Below are 10,845 nucleotides of genomic sequence, written 5' to 3'. Positions count from 1 at the left end.
TTTACAGCAAACTGCTTTATTTTATTTTTGCTTTATTACAATAAACATATTGCTAATGCGCTATATTTATTTATCACTGAGAGTCTTATTGACTAAATAAATTATTATAAATGCTTTACAAAGACAAAACTTGAATATGCTCGTATGTATGCTATAAACAGCTACTTCCGTAGTTTGTTCGAGTATAAGAAACGCATTGTAAGCAAGTGGTAAAGCGATAGTTCGGGCTATGCCCAATTTGAATCTTACCCTAAACGTATTGATACAGCTACTTCGATAATGAATATGCAAACGGAAATAGTGGAATTACTGTTTATTAATAGCTGCATTAAAGTTCTATTTTGTTTAAATAACAAAAGGGACACTACAAAACTGGTAAGAATTTTGTTAAATCAACAAAAAATTAAATGCTTCATTGTCAGTAAATTAAACTACTGATTGACAGCTGGCCTGGAAGTGTTTTTGTGGTGTCGTGCGGATGTCTTAAAGATATTTGGATCAATGTGATTAAGGCCAGTTTCGTTGTTCACTGCTACTAAACTGTTTTCACACTCCGGCTTTTCTAAGAGATGAGGCGCTAGAAGCAGGAATAATTGCTGAAACAATATGTATCGTATGTAATTTGAATTAAAGAATAGTAAGTATGATCCTTTCTACTATGTTATTTGGAACAGTGACATTCAATTAGACTTTTAGGGTATTCTTTGGTTTCTTAAAATAGATGTATCGTATTGTAAATGTATAAAAAACAGGTTTGATAGTGATTATTTCTCAACCTGTTTCACTGAGAAAAATAACTATTTACCTTACTACTAAAACTCCGAAATAAGTTATTAAAATTTGGTTACCTCCGCCCAAGGTATCAGCGGTAAATTAGCAAACAATGCTTGCCAGCCAGGCAAACCTAAGTGCACCAAGGACATCCGGAAATAATGAGTAAAAGAGTCGGCCAACCAACCCCAAGCACCTTCTCGCGTCACGAGCCACACTGACCAACTTCCACCCGTGTATATAAGACATACCTATAGACATTGTTATCGTAAGCAATATTTTATCATTAGTCAGAAAAAATAAGATGAAAACAGTCAAACCTGACCCGAAATGGACCACAAATAAAATTTTCACCCCAATTTATACTCTAAAAATCGATGGCCTGTTGGATTTAATTTGCCCATTTTTTTATACTGAGACTCAGCTCCCTGGGACTTTTTCAGTTCAATCCTTCCTAGATATTATAAATTTAAAAAATTACAGCCACAATCACAATCTCACCTTCCCAATATTGCGGCACAAATCCAGCTCAAATATTTTACTTTTTGTGTTAAGTATTGGACGAGGTCCCGACGTCTGCCTTGTAAGAGAGAAGTCCAAGAGATCTTTTAAACCCGGTGTTAAGTATAATTCATTCAGCGAGTTTATCCGTATAGATCCAACTGGCAGTATTTCATCAGCTGTATATAAAATATTATCATTTTTAAGCAATGCTCCTATGGGCATGATTGTAAGTACCTATACACCTTAAACTTGAAGTACCTAAGTCTAGGTCATAAAATTTAATTATTGGATCCATAACATGTTTTGACGTTTGTCCAAATCACTCTTACCTAATTTATTTAATTAATCTAATTACCAGAATATTTGTAGTGCCAGGTAAGTTGAAATCCATCTGTTGAGTTATAAAAATTTCGGAGATCATCGGGCAAAACCGCTGAATGTTTTTGCTCCCAATTGGATATTATTATGCGATCGCATGGTGTCCTTCTTTCAACAGCAACGTTAGATATACGGGGGTCAGATTCTAAAATATTAAATTGTGCTACGAATTTGCGTATATGAAGTCAACTTTGATTAGAACGGCAACCTATGAAATATGGTAAATATTTATTTATTACAGGTACGATTAAATTATTCACATAAAAAGCTAAGTACAATATATATTAGGTGGGGTGTACAATATAAGCCATGTGACAGTAAAAATATGATGATTGTTTGTACATAGAAAAAAGAACATATAGTAGGTATAGTAAAGCGGAAGTTACAAAACACACAATTGCGATGCATGATTTCTTGATAGAATTTATTTCTTCATTCTGACCTTTCCTCCACAGAAAAAGTTCTCCTGGTCTAGGTATTTCATTATCGCGAAAAAGATTGATTATCAAAGATATTGTACATTTTAATTTTCACATTGGTCGTTCTGTATTCGTAAATTTTTTTAATCAGTTAGTCTAAAAATATATATATGAAAATATCTAGATAATTAATATCCAAGGAACAAGAAATATACAAAAACGTTCGTATTTTATTTTTCTGTACTGTGTAGGTAATAGTTATTATGTACAAGTTATTACATCGGGTGAGCGTCCTGCCCGTTTGCCCCCTGTTCTTTAAAAAATATATATGTATATAACATACTTGGGCTTTTCAGTTCTACTAACCGTGACTTTTGTTGTTAAATAATGTCAATTGCCCTCTGTCAGTGGTCAATAACTTTAATATTTGTCAGTTGTCACGTGTAATGTGACTTAACCTCTGCAGGCTGCGCCGTTTCGCAATTCGCGTTCGACAAATAAATAAAATAAATTCATAAATAATATACAAAGTACAAATGACTGAAATAATTTTTATCGAAAATGACGACTATATATAATGCAAATGCTGGTATTTGTTATATAAAACAAGAGTTTATTATACAAAGACCTAATAAAACTGAAGAAACGAAAACAGAAAACCAAAATGCTACAAGTAAGAGAAAATTTGATGTTAATGAAGTAGATTGTGATATCAAAAAGATTAAAAGCGATGAAATAAGCAGTACAGACACTCATAAAGACAAAGTTAAGAAACGAGGTCAAAATAAAGCAAGACCAAAAACCTTTCAGGATGAAAAAGAGAATAAACCTTGTCCAAGTATTATAAATATATCATGCGACGAAGAGGCGAAACAATGTCAATATCAAAATTGTAAATACATACACAGTTACCTTGATTATTTAAAATTAAAGAAAGAGGATATAGGTAGTGAATGTCACATTTTTAATCTCAGAGGAAGATGCCCTAGAGGAATTGCTTGTCGCTTTGGTTCAAGCCACATTACTGTAGAGGGATATAACATAGTAAATAAGGAAAAAGAAAAATTATGGTTAGAGGATACAAGAAACACAATGCAAACAACTTTGCAAATACAACTTCAAAAAAAGAAGTATGATTTCTCTATAGCAGAAAAATTAGTTAAATCATTAGATATACGTAAAGGTAAAAAAATTGAATGTGATACTGAGAAACAGAATGCATCTGACTTCAATGATAAAAAATGTAGTGGTGTTGTAACTGATGAAGATGTCATTAAAACTTTACAAAGAGAAAAGAAAACTATTGATTGGGACAATAAATTATATTTGAGTCCCTTAACCACTGTAGGAAATCTACCATTTAGAAGAATTTGTAAATTGTATGGAGCTGACATAACTTGTGGTGAAATGGCACTCTGTGAATCACTTTTAAAGGGTGCTAAGCAAGAATGGGCTTTAGTTAAAAGGCATGAATCTGAAAACTTATTTGGTGCTCAAATTTGTGGTAATAATCCATTTGCCATAACAAAGGTAGCACAACTTCTACAAGAGAATGCCGAATTAGACTTTATTGATCTAAATTTGGGTTGCCCTATTGATTTGATATATAAAAAGGGAGGTGGAAGTGGAATGATGCACAGATTGCCAGCATTAGAAACATCTGTAAGAGGTGCATCAACAATTTTAAATATTCCTTTCACAGTAAAAATGAGGACTGGTGTGTATCAGGATAAAAAAATTGCACATACTATTATGCCCAAGGTCAAAGAATGGGGAGCTTCTTTAATTACATTACATGGAAGGTCTAAAGAGGCTCGGTATAGTAAATTAGCAGACTGGGAATATATAGAAACTTGTGCAAAAACAGTTCATCCTCTTCCAGTTTATGGTAATGGGGATATATTATGTTATGAAGACTACGTCTTGAGACGTGAACTAGCCCCGTCACTCCAAGGTGTAATGATTGGTAGAGGAGCACTCATTAAACCATGGATATTTTCTGAAATAAAAGAACAAAGACTTTGGGATATAAGTGCTAATGAAAGGTTTGATATAATAAAAAAATTCACAAACTATGGCTTAGAACATTGGGGCTCAGACACTCAAGGTGTTGAGAACACCAGACGATTCCTATTAGAGTGGTTGTCATTTCTGTACCGATATGTACCTGTTGGTCTTTTAGAAAGACCTCCACAGAAGATAAATGAAAGACCCCCCACTTACTTTGGGCGCAATGACCTAGAGACCATGATGGCATCAGGTAATTGTTCAGAATGGATAAAATTAAGTGAAATGCTATTAGGTCCTGTCCCAGATGGTTTTATATTTTTACCAAAGCATAGAGCTAATTCATATTAATTATTACTTATAATAAATTATATTAAAACTACAAACCAAGAAGTTTTGTTACACCTAAAGTTATGTTTTCATAAAAGGAGTCTTCAGAAACCAAATCCACACAAAAACTCATTTCAAACTAGGCTTGTAAATAATTTCAAACAAAATTGCTCACTAAAATAAACATCTTAGTCACCATAGTAACTCTACAGAATAGCATAATGATATCTAACTTAAAAATACAGCTAGTGTTGTTTTCATCCAAATATACTAAGCTATAGTAGTAGGATTCTATTGTTAAAAGGAATAAAACACAAAGTTAAATGAAAGTTTTACTTCAGTACTTACAAATACATGTACCTTATACATAATGCTTAACACAAGAACCATCAATTACTTAAAGTGATGGCATTATAATTACTAGATAGCCATTTTTCCAAATAACTATGAATTTGGGGTCCATCAAATCTATTGGTTCAGTGATAAAACATACTAAGTATTAAACAGTTAGATATTTAATGAAAAATTAAATGCTGTCTTGTCTGATATCTGAGAATTAAAATAATTGTTCCAACGCTCAAGTACACTTAACGCAAAAATCAGAATACAAAATCTATTTGGTACTTAATATTTAACACACTGTTGTGTAGTAAACATTTTTAGTGAAAAGTTATGTTTAGATGTTCCATTTAATTTCGACGCACTGTATCAGTGTATTAGGTCAAGCTACATGTCATTATGGATATTTTACTTAAATCTAAATATTAAACAGAGTTGTAAACCAATATATGTAATCTATATAATATTAGTTATTGCATAATGATTGTTGATATAATGCATTATTTTGATCTTACATATTATGTAAGTAAAATATGAACTTAATATAAGTGCTGTTCCTAATTTAAAACTTCTCAGTTATCATACTTACTATAAGTTATCTAACTGACATCAGGACTATGAATCTTTTAAAAAGTAGTAGTATGAAATACAGTACATCAAGCATTTAAACATTCGAAACATGGAATGAAGTTATTTTCACTTCTGTAGTATATATCCTTCTCGATTTATCGCCTTCTCCGACGCCGGGAATCTCCATTGAAGCCATTCTCTGTAATAAAAATAAATTCTATCAGAAATAAGCACCATTGAGTTAAGACAGTAAATAAATTAGCATCATTAAATGGTGTAATTTTATGGTGTAACCCAATAAATATCATTTTGAAAATGTTTACCTTTTCCAAACCAAATTTACTCAAGTGCTAACATGAACACTATAAGCTGTAGCTGTGTAAATTCCTAGAGAACACTGTTTCGTTATACTATTTAAAGCCTATGGACTTATAAGTGTCCTTATTAGTGTAAATGTTAAAGATAGAAACTGGTTAGAGGTGAGATTTCATTGGTTTGAATGTAACAAACCTCAATCCTATTCACCGTCGGTAGCGGTTACCCTGGCGGTCATTATGGTACCCCACAGAGCCATTTGCCTGCACACCATTCTGGTCCAATCCACCCCCGTAAGGTCTGCCGGGTCCGAAATTCTGATGGCCATAGTACTCCACATTGGCGTCGGTATTGCTGTTATTAGGATAGCCATATTCACCACTTTCTTGGTTTCTTTTGTTTTTAGATCCATAAGATCCGAAAACTGTAAAATTAGCGCCTTGTGGTCCAACGACGTCGCCTTTCTGAGGAAGCATGCGCGGCAAGAGGCTCCCGTGGGGTACAGCGAGACCGCCAGAGCCCAATCCGCCAAGGCCGGGGGCGCCCAAGCCGATATCACTGCACGAGTTGTCTGAATTGAAACCGTCGCGGTCTCGTCCTCTTCCACGCCTCCGCCGGTCGTGAGAGCCCCGCGACCTAGCATCGGGCTCGTCACAGCCCAGGCCCCCACCGGAGCCTAGGCCGCCGTAGTTCGGCCCATCACCCGAGCCTAACCCGCCTCCGTAGTCCGAAGCTCTGTTAGAGCCGAGTCCCCCGCTGTGGTATTGGCTCGAACTCTCAAGTCCAGGCCGGTCTCTTTTTCTGGAATCTGAGTCTACGCCACCATGACCCAAACCACTTTGCCCGTAACATTGGCCTGTGGGAGCGGGAGGGGGAGGGGGAGGCGGAGGAGGAGCGCCCCAAGAGGAGACTTGGAAGGGGGCACCCATCATCATGTTCCCGTACTGGTCGGGGAAGTATGTGGGCATAACGTAATTCTGACCGTTCATAGGCGGCATGGTCATACACATGTTCATTTGAGGATTCATTGTCAGCAATGAAGGAATTTCATTAGGTGCTTGTTGAACATTATTTGTATTTTCACTGGCTACAATGGGATTATTTCTACTCCTCGGCTCGGTGCGAGGAGACGAGACTTCTCGTGAATTTGATTTATCTACAGTAGGAGGCAGTTGTGGGCCGACGGGCGTTGGCAGCAGTGGTTTGGGAGTTGGCAACAACCCTTGCGATGGTGTCTGATTCGCTCGTTGAGCATCCTTGTGTGGACTACACTTGCCTGATCGAGAACGGGATCTTGAACGGGAACGGGAGCGTGAGCGGCTTCGCGATGATTTCGAAGACCGACTTCTGGAGGATCTGGATGAACTGTGGCGTCGGCGTCGGCGATCGCGGGAGCGTGAGCGGGAGCGTCGACGGCGATCACGAGATCGGGATCGAGAGCGTGAACGCCGTCCTCGACGATATCTGCCTCCTCGACCGCGGTGCCCTATAATTTGGATTGCAATAATTTAATATTAACTTCAGCTTTACACAGGCGGCATTCGCTATCCTTGTCTAACAAATGATGTTATTCGTCAACTCTCTTTCGCTCTACTTTAATTATTTATTATCTTTGATATGTATTAACCCTTATTTGGCGTCAGATTTAACTAGGTACCCATATACGACAATTAAAAGGAAAGACTTGCTATAATTAGATATAATTATAAATGTACGTTATGAACGTATAAATGTATAGAAATCATACCTGGCCACACTTAGCCAGGTGCTACGAAAAAGTGCAGCTTAAATCTTTATGTAAAATGCCGTCATGTAGACGATATTTTATTTAAACAAATACTAGCGGCTTTGTTGATCGGCAGCTTGTTAGATATACATTCTCCTACTCATAAATATACATATAACTTTTTTTAGCAAATAACCAATGAGCGCACTTATCCTGTAGCCAGATCTTAGACCATAAGTATATTTGGTCTAAGATCCGGCTTAGAAATTAGAATCCGGCTACTTGCTTGCTAGTAGTAAAACATAAGAAATATACTCACGTCGGCCGCCTCCACTGCCTCGTTCTGCTAATTCCTGAAGTTTAGGATTTACAACTTGTTTTGCTTCCTTTAAAACAGAAACTAAGTCTGCAGCCTTGGCAGCATTTGAAGGGGTGAAAAATGTATAAGCAGTTCCAGTTTTGTTTGTCCGCCCAGTCCTTCCAATTCGGTGAACATAATCCTCAGAATTACTAGGATAATCAAAATTTATTACAAATTTGACGTCATCCACATCTGTAACATATTACACATACACATTAGTTTATAAATAAATTGCCTAAATTTTTAAGATTTACAAAATCAACAACCAAGAATTAGAAGTTACAAACTAACCTAAACCTCTGGCTGCAACATCTGTAGCTACAAGAATAGGAGCTTTGCCACTTCGGAAGTCTGAAACATAAGCATTTTTATTATTTATGAAATACAAATGCAATTAGACTAGCTTGAATGAACTGGTTATACTTTACATATATGGTCTGTCCGAATGGATACATAGTATATATAATCATGTTTAAAAGTTTTTTTTACAATATATTCATGTATATTACCTAATGGTGTTACATTTATAATACAATATAATTTTTTTAAGTATTTCAAGTATCCTGAAATCATAATCAAACATTCTGTATAATCTACATATTTTTCTTTTCATTTTTCTGGGCTATATCTTTTTATATATAAATGCTTGATATATAATACATTGTACATATATAGTTTATAAACAAATACAGGTCAGCAAAGGGATATGTCATCAGTGTATCTCAATCAACTTACTAATATTAAACTATCCAAACACAAAATGGATAAAATAAGCAAGTGACAGTAAAGAGGGCGTCCAGTGCGCTTGAAGCGCAAATGGACGGAACGGCGAGCGGTGAGGCCTCGGCTCGCTAAGCGCCACGCCAGGCGACGCCGCACCTCCGAGCTGCGGCTCAGTGAGGCCGCGGTGGAGCCAGTGCTTAGCCTGAGCGTGGGCTTAGTCCGTCTCTAGCGACGGACGCGGCTTCGCCCGCGAGCCGCCGCCCCCGCCGCTGCCCCGGCGCCGGCGCCAGCCTGCACATGCAGACATGCTCTCAGACTCACATCACTCGCTATACGCGCCCGCTCGCGCCGCGCCCTCGACCGACACTGGCTCAGGTAGTATTACTACTATAATCTATTCACAAGATACCCCAATCATCAAACTTGTGAATTGCATCCCAAGCATTATAAAACAATCTGTCAAACAATTTTGAAGACAACAAAACTACTCATTTTTATATAAATTTGATAAAAAAAAAGTGATTTTACGGGTAAACTGAGTATTTAGTCCACATCTCAGTGAAATAATTTTTACTATTTTTAAATCATTAATTTCCCTCCGTCTTTTTATGAAATCCTGTTTATTGAATTCAATAAAAATTATTGTTTAATTACTGCAAACTAAAAACCTCTTAAAATTATATCTTTTTCATTTAATTTCATAAAAAAACAATATAAGTAATTATATATTGAATCAATCAAAATGTCTAAACACTTACCTTGTAATACCCAATCTCTCTCGTTTTGAGATTTATCTCCATGAATACACACAGCTGGCCACCTGAAATATGATATTATTTTTATGAAACCTAACTATCATAAATGAAAAATTCATAATTTTACATAGTAAAAATAACATACCCATCTCTTTTCATTTTTCTTGTTATATCATCAACTCTTCGTTTTGTCTCTATAAAAATAATAGTCTTGTTTTCTTTCTCAGCCATTATTTCTTTGAGCAGGGTACTAAGTTTAGTCTCCTTTTCATATTCCATGCAAACATCTATTATTTGTAGAATATTGTGGTTGGCAGCTAGTTGAAGAGACCCAACATTAATTTGCAAGTAGTCCTTGAGAAATTCTGAAGCAAGTGATTGTACTTCACGAGGCCAAGTAGCAGACCACATTAGGGTTTGCCTATCTGGTCTAATTTGTTCAATAATTTTTCTTATTTGGGGTTCAAATCCCATATCCAGCATTCTATCAGCTTCGTCTAGTACTAAGTATGTACACCTTTTCAAATTTGTTCTTCCACTCTCTAAGAAATCCAAGAGTCTACCTGGTGTAGCTATAACTATTTCAACTCCTGCATCTAAATCTCTAGCTTGAGGTCCTTTTGGTGCACCACCAAATAAACAGGTATTATGGATTTTTGATGTATTGGCAAATTTGTCACTAACTTCTTGTATCTGTTGAGCCAACTCTCTTGTTGGGGCTAGCACAAGTGCTATAGGTCCATCCCCTCTACTTGATTTGGGCTGATTATTTATATGGACAATTGCTGGTAATATATATGATAGAGTTTTACCAGATCCAGTGGATGCAATGCCTACCATGTCACATCCACTTAATGCAATAGGCCATCCTTGAGCTTGAATAGGAGTGGGTTTTGAAAATCCCATTTTGTCTATTTCATCCATCACATAGTTGGGAAATCCTGCTTCATCAAAGGTCATAGTAGGTTTAGGTATATTTTTGCCTTTAAGCGTTATTTCATTTTCACTTCGCCATTGTTCAACCTCAGATTCTGATCTCTTTTCAACATCTGGATGTGGAACATAAAAGTCCTTTTTAAATGGTTTCAGCCTATTCAGATCCCATTTTGGTTTTCGTAGATTAGCGCCAGGATTATTACGACGACCTCCGCCGCCATAACCGCCGCCACCGCCGCCGCCAGAACCCAAACCAAACCGAGGACTCCGACTACGGCTTCTGCTTCTACTTCTAGTGCGACTGCGACGTCGATCACGACTTCGATCCCTTAAATATTAATAGTAAATATAAATTATTACTAAAATGCACTCAAAAAGTAACAAATAAGTATGCTAAATTTAACGAAACTTACCTTCCACGGCCCATATTTCATAAACTTATTATTTCACCAGTATAGTAACGAATAAACACAAAATCTAAATAGTCACTCAATAGAATATATCATTAAAACATGGTATAGTATTCGGTTACAGAAACGAAGACGCCGCATGTAACTTAAAAGTTACTAAAAGAAAATGGCGGATAATAAGGCCATAGAGTATATACATACAAAAAAACCAAGTGTTTGTATTTTTTATCAGATTGTGTTCTCTGCTGTGGCGTGTGGCCTGAGACAAATATACTTTGTGACAGACGTGACCCACTACCGC

General features: G+C 36.4%; 3 protein-coding genes across 4 annotated transcripts; 1 reads left to right on the top strand and 2 right to left on the bottom strand.

Annotated features, from left to right (window-relative positions):
* Positions 1–296: 296 nt before the first annotated feature.
* On the bottom strand, positions 297–4,670 carry LOC110994233 (tubulin polyglutamylase complex subunit 2). The gene is made up of 5 exons (XM_022260772.2): positions 4,467–4,670; positions 1,631–1,798; positions 1,273–1,451; positions 849–1,022; positions 297–596 (listed from the first exon to the last, which is right to left on the bottom strand). The coding sequence occupies exons 1-5, from the start codon at positions 4,540–4,542 to the stop codon at positions 432–434; spliced, it is 762 nt and encodes a 253-aa protein (XP_022116464.1). The 5' UTR covers positions 4,543–4,670; the 3' UTR covers positions 297–431.
* On the top strand, positions 2,506–4,900 carry LOC110994232 (tRNA-dihydrouridine(47) synthase [NAD(P)(+)]-like). Its single transcript, XM_022260770.2, has one exon. The coding sequence runs from the start codon at positions 2,634–2,636 to the stop codon at positions 4,428–4,430; it is 1,797 nt and encodes a 598-aa protein (XP_022116462.2). The 5' UTR covers positions 2,506–2,633; the 3' UTR covers positions 4,431–4,900.
* LOC110994178 (ATP-dependent RNA helicase dbp2) lies at positions 4,729–10,730 on the bottom strand. 2 transcript variants are annotated; one of them, XM_022260697.2, is made up of 7 exons: positions 10,548–10,730; positions 9,344–10,462; positions 9,202–9,263; positions 8,012–8,071; positions 7,679–7,912; positions 5,829–7,119; positions 4,729–5,517 (listed from the first exon to the last, which is right to left on the bottom strand). In XM_022260697.2, the coding sequence occupies exons 1-6, from the start codon at positions 10,559–10,561 to the stop codon at positions 5,840–5,842; spliced, it is 2,769 nt and encodes a 922-aa protein (XP_022116389.2). In that variant the 5' UTR covers positions 10,562–10,730; the 3' UTR covers positions 4,729–5,517; positions 5,829–5,839. The 2 variants fall into 2 exon arrangements, with proteins under 2 accessions (XP_022116389.2, XP_045485800.1); XM_045629844.1 differs by having other exon boundaries at positions 6,910–7,119; positions 10,548–10,728.
* Positions 10,731–10,845: the final 115 nt, after the last annotated feature.

This window comes from Pieris rapae, chromosome 10, assembly GCF_905147795.1.
Source record: "Pieris rapae chromosome 10, ilPieRapa1.1, whole genome shotgun sequence".
Lineage (NCBI taxonomy): Eukaryota > Metazoa > Arthropoda > Insecta > Lepidoptera > Pieridae > Pieris > Pieris rapae.
This window is presented reverse-complemented; position numbering and strand designations above follow the sequence as displayed.

What these genes read in the sequence shown, in the direction of transcription:
- LOC110994233 (XM_022260772.2), bottom strand. Translation starts at nt 4,542, where the DNA reads ATGAGTTTTTGTGTGGATTTGGTTTCTGAAGACTCCTTTTATGAAAAC. An exon ending in CTGGCACTACAAATATTCTG is followed by an intron (nt 1,452 to 1,630) that starts GTAATTAGATTA and finishes TTTTATATACAG; the next exon opens with CTGATGAAATACTGCCAGTT. An exon ending in TGTGCCGCAATATTGGGAAG is followed by an intron (nt 1,023 to 1,272) that starts GTGAGATTGTGA and finishes CAATGTCTATAG; the next exon opens with GTATGTCTTATATACACGGG.
- LOC110994178 (XM_022260697.2), bottom strand. An exon ending in GAGAGATTGGGTATTACAAG is followed by an intron (nt 8,072 to 9,201) that starts GTAAGTGTTTAG and finishes CTTATGTTTCAG; the next exon opens with ACTTCCGAAGTGGCAAAGCT. An exon ending in TGTTGCAGCCAGAGGTTTAG is followed by an intron (nt 7,913 to 8,011) that starts GTTAGTTTGTAA and finishes AATATGTTACAG; the next exon opens with ATGTGGATGACGTCAAATTT.
- LOC110994232 (XM_022260770.2), top strand. Translation starts at nt 2,634, where the DNA reads ATGACGACTATATATAATGCAAATGCTGGTATTTGTTATATAAAACAA.